The following is an 18,537-nucleotide window of genomic DNA, read 5'->3' as shown; positions in this document are numbered from 1 at the left end:
TTTATTTTTCTTTTTGAAACTATCAATACAATTTATAATGTGTACAAAACCTAATTATTTTATTCTTAATTTCAAAATACAATAATCTTTTATAACTTTGTACGCGTTATGTAAGGGCTAGTAGCCAGAGTAGTAATGGCAGTTAAAACATCGGCATCCACTGGACTATGGTCCATAGAGTAGGATTATGCTATGGTCTATGATAGGTCTATGATCAATGACCACGAATCTTTAAGACAATGACAAGGAAAATATCAAAAAATGTCAAAACAAAATCAGAGAGAAATCATTGTATAATTTAAACCGGGGGATATAGGGACAAATAAATGAAATAAGTGTGAATGAACACCTGCAATATTATTTTGTTCTTGTTATGTAACTAAAATGTCTGAGTTCGTTCATATAATATAGTGTGCAATCACGTCAGGTGATATTATGATATTAAAATGTTTATAAATGTAGTAACAAAATCTATACGAATTTTACCACGTTATGTCACCAAAATTAAATTTAGAAATCAAATTTTATCGCCACTACTAAAATTAAGATACATGGTACGAAAACTCTACACTTGGTAATTGAAAATTTTTTCTAACCTCTGTTGCAGGTCTTGCTTTCAATGTTAAAATTATTAAGTAAAGGAATAAGTAAAAACTTTATTTATTTAAAGTAAATTAGAATAGGTTCATATTCACTAACAATAATTATTATTCTGGTTGTTTTTAGTTATTGTAGTTCCTCTGTTCATAAGCGGGGGGTTTAGGTCTTCATTACCTTAATCTTTTTTCAGGTGTTTGGACTTGGAAATAAAACTTATGAGCATTACAATGCAGTGGCTATTTATGTTGACAAACGCCTTGAAGAGTTGGGAGCCACTAGAGTGTACGAGCTGGGGTTGGGAGATGACGATGCTAAGTATGTGTGAAGCAAATGCCAAATCCTTGTTTTTAACTATTTCTTATGGATATTATATTGAAGAAGAATTTTCCAGTTACTTAACATACTTTATATTTATATGACAGTCAAAATCTGTTTTAGTAACATCAATCCAGATTATTTATTTGCTAAAACCATTAGTTTTAATAACTGCTGTTAAGAAAAAGACTTACTTCATGTTACAAAAGGTGGAACCTATGTTTAGGTCATTATAAGCAAAATGTCACTATAAAATAATGTAACTAGTTTTAACTGAACTTAGAAATTAAAATGTAAGGTTTCATTTTATTAAACTAGGTTGACAGGTCTTAACGCAGAGCCGAGCCATCCTTGTCACAATGTTTTGTAGAAAAAGAGAGCAATATTCATGCCATGTCTTTGCCACTTACCTCTAGCAAATGAAATTTTACTAGACATACCAACTTGAGAATATTTTGTAAGTTTCTATATATTATTTACTTTACAGCATTGAAGATGATTTCATAACATGGAAAGATAAGTTTTGGCCATCAGTTTGTGAAAAGTACAACATTGAGAGCACAGGAGAGGAAGAGCTGACTCGGCAGTTCCGATTAGTGACTCATGCTCCTGAGGACTTCAAACCACATGAGATATTCACAGGAGAGATTGCCAGGCTACATTCCTTGCAGAATCAACGTCCGTAAGTTCATTTTCTCTCATAATCATCATCAACCTATCGCCAACTCACTACTGAGCAATGAGCATTATGTGTCTCCTCTTAGGATGAGAACCAAACTCTACCATGTTAGCCAAGTGCGGATTGGCAGACTTCGCATCCCTTTGAGAACATTATGGAGAACTCTCAGGCATGTAGGTTTCCTCAAGATGTTTTCCTAAAGCAAGTGATACATAATTGCTTAAAATGCACATAACGCCGAAAAGTTAGAGGTGTGTGTTTCTCTATCTTGTCGGTATTGATATATCCCCTAACATTTCCATATTATGTCAGACTGCTTTCTGCTTGATAAAATAGATCCACATTGGTGCTGATTCTGACCACAACTTAATTTTAGAGTATTCACATCCTTTTCTTGCTAATGTAATATGAAAGGACAGACAGGTTTAAATTTAATTTAAAACTGGGAAACTTTTGTGACTTTAGCTGCCAGTCGCAAGGGCTGTTTCCTTGTGGTCTTACTAATTGTCCTACTATTTGCAATTATTGGCAATAGTCCAATAAGCACAAAAAATAGGGGTTAATTTTTGCATAGAGCTGTAAAAGTTCTATGAATGTTTGGGACACCATAAATGAAATGTAAAAAGTCCCCATCAATCCAACATTGGCAAAAAAAGATATTCAATGTCAAAGTTCACAAATATGGGTTTTTGCATTTTGCAGCCAAACAGTAAGTTTTATCATAAAAATATGTTTGACCAAATTTTAGATCATGCAATTATCTATAAAAATTGTCTTTGCACTTTTTCACTTAAAAGTCGCCGTTTCTGAGATAGATTTAAATAGTCGAAAAAGTAATTTTCTTCTTAATTTGCAAAAGTACCCCACCCCGCATTTAAACATCAATGGAGCTATAATAAAAGTAAAAGTATTTTCATATTGGTCCATTAATCTAGTACTTACAACACAACAATTAATGAGAATATAAATAATCACACTAATATTATAAAGGCGAAAGTTTGTCTGTATGTGTCTATATTTGTCACTCTTTCACGGAAAAATTACTGGACAGATTTGACTGAAAATTAGAATGGTGATAAGACTATATCCTGGATTAACACATAAGCTAATTTTTATCTCGAAAAATCAAAGAGTTCTCACGGGATTTCAAAAACCTATATCCCAAGGAACAATGTCTCCTTTTTAAGCAATATTAAAAAGAAAAAGATCCAGATACTCTAAATTTAGTTTCGAGAAAGAAAACAATCGGCGCCAATGTGGCTAATTCCATTGTACACAATCTCTAAACTAAACTAAAATGTCACGCCTAAATCTGTTGCTATCCCTTTCATAATGTTGCTTGCGGAAAAGGATGGCACTAGATTTAGACCTGTTAATTTAGTTTAGTTTAGAGATTGTGTACTAGAGAATCGGCCCCAATATCTATTATCCATGTGAATAAAAAATAAATTAATAAATATGTACAAAGCATCTTACAAGATGTCCTGGAATACAATGCAGCTAATTTGAATGCACCTTTAATGTTTTTATTGCATTATGTCCTGCATTTTATTGTTATTACTATTATTTATGACATATTCAACCCTAAGAAATGATTGCAAAATGAGTTCTGTTTTAAATACGTGCTGTATTTAAAACAGAACTCATTTTGCAATCTTGCAACTTGTATGAATTCTTGATACTTATATAAAATACATTTTTCAGGCCTTATGATGCTAAGAATCCATTCCTTGCACAAATCATAGTGAACAGAGAATTGCACAAAGGTGGTGATAGGTCATGTCTGCATGTGGAATTAAATATTGCAGGCTCCAATATGAGATATGAAGCAGGTAAGTATTTAATCTACTGAAAATTTTGATTATGTATTTAGATTTTGTGAGTCACATGCCATCTTCCATGCCATCATCATCATCATCTGCGTGACGCAGAATAGGCACTGTTGCAGAATCCTTTATCTAAACCTTACCATTGTGTGCCAGCCTAGCAGTGAGTTTTGGTTGGTCTTTGTCAAACGAGTTTCTCTTTATAGCTTCTTTTGATTTTGGATAGCTAAGCCATTTTTATAGTGCCCAACCATTTATGTTTTTGTATATTTACATTTGTTACTCCTTGGAGTGGAAACTTTTAAAAAACTTGGTAAATACGTCAAGGTCACGTCACTGACAGTGCTCGGAGTGCCGATAGAAGTAAAAACTAAATTAATGTTTTTAAACTCTTTATTGCATTTAAAAAAATAGAATCTATAAAGGTGAACTTAATTATAAGAGGTATTTTCCTCTAGTTAACAACAGTTAAAAGTAAATGTTCATGATTTTTATTTACAAACTAGCTGTTGCCCGCGATTTTGTTCGCTTTCCGTGGGACCTGTCTTTTGTGAACGTCAGGATGGCTGGACCACCACAGAATTTGGAAGTTTAAGCCATGCTAGGATTTAGTACCTATTTAGTACTATTTGGTACCTGCAATCAAATAATTAGTACCTCGATAAATAGGGAGAAATTTTATAATCAAAGTGGTCAGCCATTCTGACCGTCAGGATGGCTGGACCAAGTCGGTTTTACTAAGTTGGCGGCGTTAAAGTTAATATGTTTTATCGTAAGGATTTAGTACCTAGTTAGTACTTAAACATAAACACTTTTTTTTATTTATTTGATACACAAAAAAAAAGTTATACCCAAAATCAGTTTTGTATGGGAATAGGACCAAGTCAGTTTTTCTCAGTTAAAGGCGTTATAATGAATTAATTTTTACGCAAAGATTTAGTACCTAATCAGTACCTAAATATGAATACTTTTTTTTTGATTTTTTCGATACACAAAAAAAAGTTATACCCAAAATCAGTTTTGTATGGGAATAGGACCATGTCAGTTTTTCTCAGTTAAAGGCGTCATAATGAATTAATTTTTTCGCAGAGATTTAGGTCCTAATTAGTACCTAAACATAAATAGTTTTTTTAGATTTTTCCGACAAACCAAAAAAAATACTCCAAGAATTGTAAAGGAGTAGTAGGTACCTACTCTACTATACATGGGGCCAAGTCAGTAGGATGGGTAACCGACTTTAGAGGTCCAATTTGGTCTTTACATTTAATCCGTGCCTCGGAGAGCACGTTAAGCCGTCGCCATCGGTCCCGGTTATTATCACGGTTCTAAAATTAATAAGTACTTAACTTTCACCACATCTAGGTACCCTTTTGGCACTTAAATTAGGACTTTGATTGCTGGGTGACTAGTCGACCGTGCGTAATGGGTCAAGCGAAAACTATCATATAGATTAGGTGTTATTTAAAGCATATTCCTTTTCAAAAATTTTGAAAATAAAACATGTCAGTACGTGGTAGAATTGGCGCGATTGAGTATTATATTTAAGTGTTTGCGTTTTCTTAAAACCGATCATGTGCGAGTCGGACGCACGCGACGGGTTCTGTACCATCGTACAAGATAATATAACACTTTTATGTGCAATACTGCAAGTTAATGACGGGTGGCGCCATCTACATTTGATTTAGTAAACTAATTATTTGTTCTTGAGTCTTGACACGTTCTTCCACTTCCTTAACACACTTCCCCGCTCCACACCCGGGCAAGGAGGCCATGCCTCGAGGCCCGTACCCCCATATTGACCTAAGTCAAACGGAGAAGATCCCGCTGCTGTTGAAGGTCATCTAAATATATAAAAGGAAAAGGTGACTGACTGACTGACTGATCTATCAACGCACAGCTCAAACTACTGGACGGGACGGGCTGAAATTTGGCATGCAGATATCCTATTATGACGTAGGCATCCGCTAAGAAAGGATTTTTGAAAATTCAACCCCTAAGGGAGTGAAATAGGGGTTTGAAATTTGTGTAGTCCACGCGGACGGTCGCGAGCATAAGCTAATTTTATATTAATTTTTAACCACCGACCCAAAAAGAGAGGTGTTATAAGTTTGACGTGTGTATCTGTGTATCGGCATCGTAGCTCCTAAACGAATAAACAGATTTTAATTTGGTTTTTTTTTTGTTTGAAAGGAGAGCGTTCTTAGCTATAATCGAAGAAAATCGGTTCAGCCGTTTGAAAGTTGAAGTCAGCTCTTTTCTAGTTTTCTTATAGAGGTTTTTGTGTCGGGGGTTTTTTAAATTTTGAGTTATTTGTGATGTAGCCACAAAGTCGCGGTTTTCGGATTTTTTTCTTTACTTCTTCTATAAGACCTGCCTAGCTGCTAATCATGATTCTAGTTCAACGGGAAGTACCCTACAAGTCTAGATTCCCTTGTCTTGATAGACAAGACAGACAGACAGGCAGACAAAGAAGTGATCATAATATTATAAGGGGTCATTTCTTCCTTTCGAGGTACGGAACGTTAAAAATGAGTGCCTATATAGGTACTTACCTTGTTCATCGGAAGAATTTTTAATTCGTGCGTGAGTCCGACTCGCACTTGATCGATTTTGCATCCTGAATTTAACACATTTCCGGTTGCAGTTTAGGAAATGTATGTAGAATGCCTAAATAAAGTAAGATGATGCGGGGCTATTCCGTCGGCGGGGCCATTGCGACTTTTGCCTGTAACTTTTATACTACAACTAGAGGATGCCCGCGGCTTCACCTGCGTGGATTTCAGTTTTTTTAAATCCTCTAGGAACTCTTCGATTTTCCAGGATAAAAAGTAGCCTATGCCCTTCCTCGGGATCTAGCCCAAGTTTGCACCAAATTTCATTAAAATCAGTTCAGCGGTTGGGCCGTGAAACTTAGCAGACAGACAGACATACAGACACACTTTCGCATTTATATTACTAGCAGTTGCCCGCGACTTCGTCCACGTAAAATTTCTGGTTTCTCATGAGATCTGAAATTTTCCCGCTGCAAAAGACCTCACTTACCTACTCACTCAGTCTCACCTTAAGGCACGGAACCCAGAATACCTAAATGCCAATTTTCATATCTCTAACTCAAAAACATAGGATTTTCGTATAACTCATATGCCGTATTTCGTATGCCGGCCTATCGGTATTTTACAGGACATATTTCGGAGAGTGTGCTCAGGAGCTGTTCGACTTTGTCCCTCCCTCACCTTTCTACCACCGTACCGCAAGACTCCGGGCGAGTTTCCACCCCTATGTCGTCAACATTCCATCTTCGCGTACGAAACACTTTGCGTCATCATTCCTCATACGCATGGCTAAGGTCTGGAACACTCTTCCAAGATCAGTGTTTTCTGTCAATTATAATCCGAGTATCTTTAAAACAAGAGTGAATAGGTACCTTCTAGGCAAACGCGTCCCATCTTAGGCCACGAGGCGCCTATAACGAATAAATAAATAAAAAACTTTTCAACCCCCATTTCACCCCCTTAGGGGGAGAATTTAGATAGATCCTTTCTTATTCAGACCTACCCCCTAGAAAGATCCCACGTTGCAAATGTCAAGTAAAAATAACAATAGTTAAAACTTTTCTATAAAAACTTTTCCCCCCTATTTTACCACCCTTAAGTGGGGAATTTCCGAAATTGAACTATACAGATTTTTATTATTTAAAGCTAATAATCTAAATGTCGATTTTCATGTCTCTAACTTCATAAACATAGGACTTTCATACAACCTTCGACAAACCCCCCCCCCCCCCCCCCTTTACACCCTTAGGAATTTTTCAAAACCGTTTCTTAACTGATACCTACGTCCTAGAAAGAACCAACCTTCCAAATTTCAAGTTTGTAGGCTTTATAGTTCCTGAGATTTCGTGATTAGTCAGTCAGTCAGTCAGCGAGTGATGATTTATCAATAGCGGTATCTAAGAACGCATAGCAAAAACTATTCTTCTTAGATTGTCATTTAGATGGCACTGCTAACGCGTTAACTGTTTGATCGACAGTCATGTGTGTGTCGGACACCATTTTTGACAAGTGTGGTGAAAATAATTAAGCTCCACGGATTTTGTTTCGAAAATGAGTAAAATTTATCATTTTTTATGGTTTTTATGGGTAAACGACGATTTAAGAAACGGAATTATTATGTGCTATTCAGTTTTACTATGATTACTGAGTTATTTGATGCGATATAATAACCCCTCAAATTCTAAGATGGGGGTTATTCCAACCAAAATCTTATGACGTAATAGCCCCACTATTTTAGTATGATAATTGAAAAAGTCAGTGATGTGCTAGGGTGGATAAAATAACGATAAATGTTTATACGGGGCTCTTACTATCTGATTTATAGTTAAGTAGTGTTCGAACAAACCTGACTTTGTTTTATATATTAAGATAATGTATTTTTTAGTTATTTCGTGGGCATTGTAATGTGTTAGCGACTTTTTTACTAGCAGAGTAAGGCGTTCATCACTGGCACTATGAATATTGCACAAAAATGATAAAAGTAACTGTGATCGTTACGTTTCACGCGCTGGCCGCGCAGCCGCCGCGTACTTGTGTCCATAAATATCATTATAATATTGTTGTGGCTTAGTCAATAGATTGAATCCATACTAATATTATAAATGCGAAAGTGTGTCTGTCTGTCTGTCTGTCTGTCTGCTACCTTTTCACGGCCCAACAAATTAACCGATTCTGACAAAATTTGGTACAGAGATAGCTTATATCCGGGCGACGAACATAGGCTACTTTTTATCCCGGAAAAATCAAAGAGTTCCTGTGGGATTCCTAAAGACCCATCCGCTTAACCGATTTGTATGAAATTTTGTACCTAGGCAGCTTGCATCCCTGTAATTTGTATAGGCAACTTTTTATCCCGGAAAATCAAACAGTTCCCACGGGATCTTTAAAAACCTAAATGTGGATTTAGATTTTTAAAGATCCCGTGGGACACCTAATTTAGTTTTTTTTTTACTATCCTACAAACAATAATTACCTACCGTTTTTTTAATACACTGACTATTATTACAAGAGTACTTGGTATTAAAACTCTTACTATTCGCCGTTAAAGAAAGATAAAGCTTTTATTCAATAACTTAACGATAACAATTTGAAACCGATTAGAATTTATCGAGTTATTCGGCACATCACTAGCATGTATGGAGGCGCGTCGCAATTGCCCCGTAATTTACAAAAAAAAAAAGATTTTAAAGGAATTTGAATCCCCCTACCTTTTTGTAAAACTTAGAATAGTATGTTTTCCGCCGTGAATTGTATGAGCCACTAAGTATTAACTAAATAGAATCATAGATGGCAGAGACACAATCAAAAGTCGAAAAAGCCCCGCAGCGAGGTTATTCCGCCATTTTCCAGAATTCAAATACAAATTCTTGGTTGTTACAAAAATATTGATTTTCTACAGAAGTAATACAGCGTAACTATTAATTAACAAATAAATTATTTTTATGATGCACTTACTAATTTGTTGTTATTGCTTGCTGTAGTGAAATAGCAAAGATTTGAATTTTACACGTTACTTTTTTTGGCCGAATAGCCCCGCATGACCTTATGAAATAAATAATGTTTTATACATTGCCTGGATATTTTAGGTATTCCAAAAAATGCCTAAAATATTCATTTCCACAATAAACAAATATTGGCGATAACATCTTTAGGTTGGTAACTACTAGTATTATAAAGAGAAAAGACTCTGGAACTACTAGACTGATTTTAATAATTCTTTCGCCATTAGAAAGCTACCTGTTTTAACCAGATTTATTTTTGGTAAATTATTTTCCTTTGTACAATTTATATTCTTTCTTCTTACAAATAAACATTACACTCATTTATACTAACCCACTACTCACATGCAAAACTTCTTCTAGGAGTATTTTTTAATATTTTATCGAAAAAATTTAAAAACCTATTTATCTGCAGGTACCAATTAGTTAGCTAAATCTTTACAAAAAGATAAGTTAATTATTACGCCTTTGATTGAGAAAAATCGACGTGGTCCTATTTATAGTAGAGTCTACTCCTATACAATTCTACTCAATTCTAGGAGTATTTTTTGGTTTATCGGAAAAATCTAAAAAAACTATTTATGTTTAGGTACTAATTAGGACCTAAATCTCTGCGAAAAAATTAATTCATTATGACGCCTTTAACTGAGAAAAACTGACATGGTCCTATTCCCATACAAAATTGATTTTGGGTATAACTTTTTTTTTGTGTATCGAAAAAATCAAAAAAAAAGTATTCATATTTAGGTACTGATTAGGTACTCAATCTTTGCGTAAAAATTAATTCATTATAACGCCTTTAACTGAGAAAAACTGACTTGGTCCTATTCCCATACAAAACTGATTTTGGGTATAACTTTTTTTTTGTGTATCGAAAAAATCAAAAAAAAAGTATTCATATTTAGGTACTGATTAGGTACTAAATCTTTGCGTAAAAATTAATTCATTATAACGCCTTTAACTGAGAAAAACTGACTTGGTCCTATTCCCATACAAAACTGATTTTGGGTATAACTTTTTTTTTGTGTATCAAATAAATAAATAAAAGTGTTTATGTTTAAGTACTAACTAGGTACTAAATCCTTACGATAAAACATATTAACTTTAACGCCGCCAACTTAGTAAAACCGACTTGGTCCAGCCATCCTGACGGTCAGAATGGCTGACCACTTTGATTATAAAATTTCTCCCTATTTATCGAGGTACTAATTATTTGATTGCAGGTACCAAATAGTACTAAATCGGTACTAAATCCTAGCATGGCTTAAACTTCCAAATTCTGTGGTGGTCCAGCCATCCTGACGTTCACTGTCTTTTCCCGTCGATTTTCTAAATTTTTTTCATACAAATCTGTTTTTGATAATAACGAACACAAAAAAAGAATTATCCAATTTGGTGCAGTCGCTCCGAAGTTATGCGCGTACATTGTACATATTTCGGCGATTAATTTTATTTTTGTTTAATTTTATTAGGCGATAGTTTAATTTTTGACATTACAATTAATTTGAATTTTCTAAAAATGTTATGTATGTATGTATTTTATGTTATAATTTTTCACTTCTGTCAGCAGACTGACTACCAATTTTTTGATATTAGGACCACCAACAGAATTATATGTAAAAAAATTACATGACATATGAAACTGAGGTACTAAGTACACAAATACTTTACTTATACTTAAGTACTATAGTCAGATTTGATTTGCAGGTGATCATGTTTTTCTATTAGGACCACCAACAGAATTATATGTAAAAAAATTACATGACATGAAACTGTGGTACTAAGTACACAAATACTTTACTTATACTTTGGTACTATAGTCAGATTTGATTTGCAGGTGATCATGTGGCTGTGTATCCGATAAATGATAATAATTTGGTTGACCGCCTGGGTGAGTTGACGGGGGCTGATCTGGATGAAGTGTTTTCCCTCATCAACACTGACCAAGAGAGCACAAAGAAACATCCATTCCCTTGCCCCACATCCTATAGGACAGCGTTATCTCATTATGTGGAAATCACAGCCATGCCAAGAACTCACATTTTGAGAGAACTTGTCGAGTATTGTTCAGACGAAGAGGTAAATCAATTTTTATATGTTTTGTAGACGTCTGTCTACAAATTGAAAAGCATCTTGAGAAAACCGTAATATTATAATCTACTAGTTTATGCTCGCGACTTCGTCCGCGTGAACTACATAAATTTCAAACCCCCACCCCATTTAACCCACTTAGGGGAGGAATTTTGAAAAATCCTTTCTTATTAGATACCAACTAAGAACACATAAAATTTCATGTCTCTAACCAGCGGTTTAGACCAGGGTTGTTGCGGATAAAAAAATTGACATCTGCAGATACGGATGCGGATTATTAGAAGTTCACATCCGTGGATGTGGATGTTAATTAATGCGAATTTGTGGATGCAGATGCTGCTATCCATAACACCCCTGTTGGGTTAGCGTCAGTTAGCCACTTTTTGCAGGTCGTCGTTACTTGTTGTAAATATGAATCCGCATCCGTAAAAGCACCGCATTAATGGATGCGGATGTCTGAATCAATGCGAATGTCTCGCATTTGTCAGTCAGTCAGTCAGTCAGGACTTTAAATTTTATATGTACAGATAAACTATCAAGGTATGGTAGATTGAATACTATTGTGAACAATCTCTATCTTATTGAAGAAGTTACAGAGGTTGAACGACAAAACTCTTTAGAAGCACAAAAGTACAAATTGTTTTAAATTTTAGGACAAAAAGAAACTGCTGCTCATGGCCACAAATTCTCAGGAAGGCAAAGCATTGTACCAGTCATTTGTGGTTGATGCTTGTAGAAATATTGTACATATTTTGGAAGATATCAAATCATGTAAACCACCATTGGACCATCTTTGTGAGCTGTTGCCTCGCCTTCAGCCAAGATACTATTCAATTTCATCAAGTCCTAAGGTAATGAAAGTTATTAAAACAAAATTTGAAGAATTTAAATATTAATTAATTGCAAATGTATAAATAGGAAAGTTAGCCTGAATATATAATACGAGGCTTCGCCCGCGGGGATTTGGGTTTTTGAAGATCCCGTGGGAACTTTTGATTTTCCAGGACAAAAAGTACCTATCCGTAGTAGCCCATCCCCGTGATGCAAGATATCTCAGTACCGAATTTCGTAAAAACATTTAAACGCATGATTCTTTAAAAATCCCATGGCATCACCACGATTTAAGAATGCAATTCCTTACAGCATCAGGGCTGAGGAGTTTGGTCATCGAGTTCAAAAAGTCTTAACTTGGTAGGTACCTCCAATATCAATTTATAACCAACAGTTTCCAAATCCCATCGGTTACAGTGCGATTATGTGGTACTACCTACCTCCAATATAATCACTGCGACATAATCGCGTTGCACGCACGGACTGCCGCGGCCGTCGCCATTATTTTAATTTCGAGATATTTCGTAAGATATTAAGCTAAATGAAATGATACAAAAGGCAATTTTGGTCTACATTAAACACTTTAGATGACGAAATATTTTATTTTGATATGGATTAATACTTAGTATGATAGTAAAAACACCTCCGAATGTAAATAAGCTTTATTTTAGACCACATTTCAAAACCATAAAAATGGTTATTGTAAGCCTACCGTAAAAGATAGATATATGCTATCGCGGACTTTTTTTAGAACCGTTTAAGAGGAACAATTCCACCGAACATTGTTTTCGTGTAACTTTAACTATTTTGGCAGCGCACGCCACGGAAGCTCACAGATGAGACGCCTTTTTTCACTTTATTGCAATTTTCGAAGGGATCTCTAATTTTTTTGAAAATAAAATATTCACTCAGGAATAATGTAGCTTTCTACTGGTGGAAGAATTTTTAAAATCGGTTCTGTAGTTCCAAATATTACCCCCTACAAACAAACTTAACGACATTACCTCTTTATAATATTAGTATAGATTTATACTGTATATTTTCCAACTAATCAGATAGGGAGGGGAAGACAGATTTTTTTTAGTAACATTGTACAGTAGCCGGCAAGAAATATTGACCTTTAGAATGAGATTTCGGCTTTGTAAAACGTTGTCTCTGTCACTCACACCTATATGACGCTTAGTCGGTCTCAATGACAGTGACAACGCTCTATAAAACTAATATTTCCTGCTGAGTACTGTATGATTGTTTCCTTTAAATCTATATGTTTGGGTTACTTCACTTTTTGCTTGTTTTAGTTGTATCCTGAGACAATCCACGTGACAGCTGTAGTTGTAAAGTATAAAACTCCCACTGGACGCGTGAACAAAGGAGTCACCACCACTTGGCTTGCAGAGAACAAGCCGGAGCCAGACAAGCCTTTCCCACGAGTACCTGTTTATATTAGAAAGTCTCAGTTCAGGTCAGTCAGTCTTGCAAGTGCTTCTCTTTTCTTTCAGGTTGTCATACTTGTTCAAGATTAAAGTACAAACCAACTACTACATTGTGGTAGGTATATCAAAAGTGACAAAATGCACTCTAACATGAGAAATGACCAATCAGAGTGCTCTGGAAGTATCTCATTGGACTTATGTGCAAGACTTTATACACCACTACTTTTTAATTACATAAATTTAAGAGCGAATACAGGACAAGTTTATGGTTTTAATTTCTTTATATTAATCTTAGGCTACGAATAATGAAATGTCATGTCAATGCTAGGTGTCACATCTACGCTAGCAATATTTTGACCAATTTTATTATTATTACTATTTTATGAATGTTTTAGTACACTAGATTTAGTTTTTAGGGTTTAACAGGAAAAACAGAACCCTTATAGGATCATTTCATTATCTGTCTGTCAGTCAAAAAACCTAGAGAGTACTTCCCGTTGACCTAGAATCATGAAATTTGGCAGGTAGATAGGTCTTACAGCACACGTAAGGGGAAAAATCTGAAAACCGTGAATTTGTGGTTACATACAAAATCATATTGTGTGCTCTCTCGCACACATTACTTTGATATCTAACAACGAAACATCAAAAACGCAATCTGTCATTGGCTCTGACACGAGATTTTGTTAGCGCCTTTAGTTGCGGTTTATACAACAGTGTCAGAGAACTTAAGCAAACATACATACATACAAAATATAAAATAATGTTAGAATCCTCGACCTTCTCGACTTTCTTATCTGAACTAGCTTATCTAATCAGAATTTTTTGAATAACAATAGTAATAACAATCTCATAATAATTATGTATTTGACACTGGCACATTAGATATCTTACAATCAAGGCCCTTCCGTTTGGTCTTATAGGCAAAATCCATATTAATATTATAAATGCGTGTGTTTGTCTGAGTGTACATCTTTCCTTTCTTCCTTTTAACAGCCCATTCGCTTAATCGAGTTTGACGTGGTACAGATATATCGGAGGCTACTTTTATCCCGGAAAATCAAGCTCCCAAGAATTTTCAAAAAACCTAAATAGGTACGCGCGGACGAATTTGCAGGCATCATCTCGTTTTCATAATAATTGTTTATAGCGATATAATTCTATTTACGGTTAGAACTTAGAATCCTCTTTCCGACTGAGCTTCTATATTCAACATCAATCCTATGTTCCGTGTCTGCTTTCGGGGCAGAGAGCAGACACTAGACTTCTTCAAGCCGATCTATCAGACGCCATGCGTCTACTCACTACTGTCACTACTATGTAATTAGCTTTAGGAAATGTATGATAAGTTTATGCATGCTGTGGTTGCCTATAATAAGCTTGTCATTTTGTGAATGTATTTTAAATAGTTAAAATTGTTTTTGTGACTGTTTTTGTGAATGACTAAGCTGTTGGTAAACCCAATAAAGAAAATAAAAATAAAAATACTCACCGGCGGCGTCAGATTTGCAGGTCTATGGCATGTTCATGGCTTAGCTTTCACATGACTTCCGGTCAAAATATCCTCAGAATGTATCGACAACTTAGATAAGTACAGAATTAACATTTATGTACAATTAACAATTTTATATTGAAAATTTTGAGCTTTATTTATTTATCCTTCGGGAGAGGTGCTTCGATTGCCAGACGGAGAAGAAACATGCAAAGGCTTTGTGACGCCCCTTTTCAAGTTCTCAGTATTGTGACTTAGAATAGAATAGAATAATGTTTATTCGAGGTATATAGGTGGTACATGGTGTAGGCAATATCGTCCTGTACAGCAGTGCAACACCTCGAACAGGTAGGCCACTCAGCTTGTGTTGAGACGCCGGGCCCCTCAGACACAAACCTCTAGAGCAAACATCTGAGGTACCAGACGCCCCAACGCTGATTTTCAGTGACCGCCTTTTAAATATTACCTAAACGTCAGTGGCATAGAATATATAAAGTTGGCGAGTAAATGGATAAATAAAATGAAATAAAGTGTTTAAAGTTTTTAAATTTAAAGTGATTTAGGACATAAAAGAAGAAATAAGAAATAATACATTGAAATAGATGTTGTAAATTGTAAGAATAGGAAAATTGTACGATAGTTTTTTTTTTGTATAATAAAGAAAATAAAATAAAATAGGATAGCTCGCAAGGTGTGGATGAGAAAGTGAAATTTGGTAAGATAAATAAATTAAATAAATTTTGACTAAATCTGTAACTTTTGAATATTTAAAAGATGTTTTTTGAATTTTACTTTAAAAGCGTCGGAAGTCTTCGCAGTCGCGTTTCTTAGAACGTAGCTTACTGCTTACCTACTGTACCTATTTACGAAGAAATCCTGCTGTGAAACCCCGCATCTATTTCTAGAAATCTAGCGGAAATTCTACCGTCTGGACGCGGGAATAAAACTGCGAAACTGTTTACTATTTGCATTTTTCCGCACGGATACAGTTTGCTACTACTTACTAGCCTTCACCGAAAGCCTTCGCTGCGCTCTTATGGCGGCTTGCATAATTAACACAGTGGTTGAGTTTCTTGGTAAATGCAGCGTACCTACAGCACTGCTAAAATTAAAAATATAAAAATAGAATTATTACTTATTATAAAAAAAGAATTAGCGAAATCGGTTCAGCTGTTCTCGAGATTTGCGATCAGCAACACATTTAGCGATTCTTTTTTATATAGGAGACTAGATGACCCGTTGAACTTCATACCGCCAAATTTTTGAAATTTTTCTCTCCGTAAGAACCATCCTCGTACTTCAAAGAATATTATAAAAAAAAGAATTAGCGAAATCGAAATCTCGAGATTTGCGATCAGCAACACATTCAGCGATTCATTTTTATATATAGAGTTTATGTACATACCTAAGCTACTTTTCGAGTCATTTTGACGCAGACTATCTTTTAGGGTGTTTATTGCTAGAACGCACATAACTCTGAAAAGTTAGAGGTGCGTGCGTAGAGTCGAATCCTCGATCTTCCGAAGAGGCCGACAACGTCTTAACCACTAGGTTATCACCGCTTTTGGTATACTATTAAGTAATAACCTATAATAGCACACGCATAAACTTTGCCAGTTTCACAACAGTCTTTCTTACACCGACCTCCAAAAACTATCAAGGATAAACCAATAATAATAATCAGGGTAAAAGGTTAACTACCGATATCATTGTATTTGATGGGATTGACCTCGTAGCGTGCTGCCAAATGGAGGCGGAAGACGCATTATTTACTAGCGACTACTGTACTCGTAGCATGAACATACTCGTGATAACAAGTACAGTACGCGGCAGAAAGATATGTACATCGACCTTTAGGAGATAGCAGATTTGTAGAGCGTTGTCTCTGTCGTTGAGACCGACAAAACGTCACATAGGTATGGAGTGACAAAGACAACACTCTACAAAGCCGAAATGACATTCTAAAGGCCAATGTACATTACTTTCTGCCGCGTACTGTACGAACGTTTATGCATCGGAATCCTGATTCGACGATCCACGGCCCAGCTTCACATGGGTGGCCTTACGCAGTCCATAGGCAAGATTCATACTAATATTATAAATGCAAAGGTGTGTCTGTCTGTCTGCTACTTCAACCAATTTTGACGAAATTTGGTACAGATATAGCTTACATCCCGGGGAAGGACATAAGCTACTTTTGGTCCCGGGAAATCAAAGAGTTCCCACGGGATTTTTAAAAACCTAAATCCACTCGGACGAAGTCGCGGGCATCATCTAGATTCTAGTCCATACTCATATTATAAATGCGAAAGTGTGTCTGTTTGTCTGTCTGTCTGCATGCTAGCTTTTCACGGCTCAACCGTTCAACCGGTTTGGAAGAAATTTGGTACAGAGATAGCTTGCATCCCGGGGAAGGACATAGGCTACTTTTTATCCCGGGAAATTGAAGAGTTCTCACATGATTTTGAAAACCTAAATCCACGCGGACAAAGTCGCGGGCATCATCTAGTGTATAATAAAACAATCTTGTTAATATACAAATTACAAAAAATGTTTCTACTGTTGTCCGTTAAAGACTTTGAACCTATCCAAACGGTGTGCTCCAAACCAGTTTCATCAGAAAGTCAATCATGCGAAGATGGTTTTTAGTGTTTTTTAAAAGTTTTTTTAGCGTAGCACACGCCGGGTAATCCGCTAGTATAATATATGCTTATGTTTTTATGTTAAAAAAATGCTTATAAATATGCCAAGTTGCATTGAAATCCGTTGAGTAGTTTCAGCGTGATGCGTGCACAGTACAGTCCGGGATGCAAGCTATATCTGTACAATTTTCTTTCAAAATCGGTTTAACGGATAGGCCGTGAAAGGCTAGCAGACAGACAGACAGACACACTTTCGCATTTATAATATTAGTATGGATAACGCTCCAATAACGAATCATCCAGTTACAGTTTTATCTACCTAGGTATAGATAGATGATGAAATTGATTCAATAGATTTTTTATTCTAAATATAAGTCAGTTGTATAATAATAAATTAATAATAATTATAATGAGTAACTATATTATACACTTCCAAAAGACACTTTCAATACGCAATAACTGCGTAGACGGCCACAAATCACAACTATTTGTGTGTCCAGACAATTCCATTTTTAGGGTTCCGTAGCCAAATGGCAAAAAACGGAACCCTCATAGATTCGTCATGTCTATATGTCCGTCCGTATGTCCCAGCCTCTTTATTCCGAAACTATAAGAGATACTGTTGAAACTTGGTAAGTAGATATATTCTGTGAACCGCATTAAGATTTTTACACAAAAATAGAAAAAAAAATGATGGTGTACAATGTACATTATGCAACTTCCACCGAAAATTGGTTTGAACGAGATCTAGTAAGTAGTTTTTGATTTATCGTGCACAATGCCCATAAAATACGATTGTAGTACGGAACCCTTAGTGCGCGAGTCTGATTCGCACTTGGCCGGTTTTTAATTAAGTCCTCATCGCAGCGTCGTTTTTGTCGGATGTCCTCACAGTTTTTTTAATTCAGGAAGACTTTATAATGCATAAGTACTTATTTTTTTGTACTATACCTACTTATTTTATTATTCTGAATTCACATTTAAACTAATTTGCGATTCAAGAGTGTCTTTAACTGATTACATGTATAAATATATTATATCCAGTATAATGAGGTTGACCCAGTGTTTTTGTATTTT

At 35.5% G+C, this 18,537-nt stretch overlaps 2 protein-coding genes across 5 annotated transcripts in view; one reads left to right on the top strand and one right to left on the bottom strand.

Moving 5' to 3' along the window:
- The window catches only part of spoon (A-kinase anchor protein spoonbill), a 126,655-nt gene that overhangs the window by 79,082 nt on the left and 29,036 nt on the right, over nucleotides 1–18,537 (bottom strand). The window lies entirely within an intron of this gene.
- The window catches only part of Cpr (Cytochrome P450 reductase), a 29,176-nt gene that overhangs the window by 4,243 nt on the left and 6,396 nt on the right, over nucleotides 1–18,537 (top strand). The window contains exons 1-7 of one of the 2 annotated variants that reach the window (XM_034984619.2): nucleotides 288–554; nucleotides 791–915; nucleotides 1,403–1,597; nucleotides 3,299–3,426; nucleotides 10,809–11,050; nucleotides 11,716–11,913; nucleotides 13,192–13,355. In XM_034984619.2, the coding sequence (XP_034840510.1) occupies nucleotides 447–554; nucleotides 791–915; nucleotides 1,403–1,597; nucleotides 3,299–3,426; nucleotides 10,809–11,050; nucleotides 11,716–11,913; nucleotides 13,192–13,355 (1,160 nt within the window). In that variant the 5' untranslated portion in view covers nucleotides 288–446. Of the gene's footprint in view, nucleotides 1–287; nucleotides 555–790; nucleotides 916–1,402; nucleotides 1,598–3,298; nucleotides 3,427–10,808; nucleotides 11,051–11,715; nucleotides 11,914–13,191; nucleotides 13,356–18,537 lie in introns of those variants that run through there. The other variant, XM_034984618.2, reaches the window with a different exon arrangement.

Source organism: Maniola hyperantus, chromosome 3 (assembly GCF_902806685.2).
Source record: "Maniola hyperantus chromosome 3, iAphHyp1.2, whole genome shotgun sequence".
Taxonomy (NCBI): Eukaryota; Metazoa; Arthropoda; class Insecta; order Lepidoptera; family Nymphalidae; genus Maniola; species Maniola hyperantus.
This window is presented reverse-complemented; position numbering and strand designations above follow the sequence as displayed.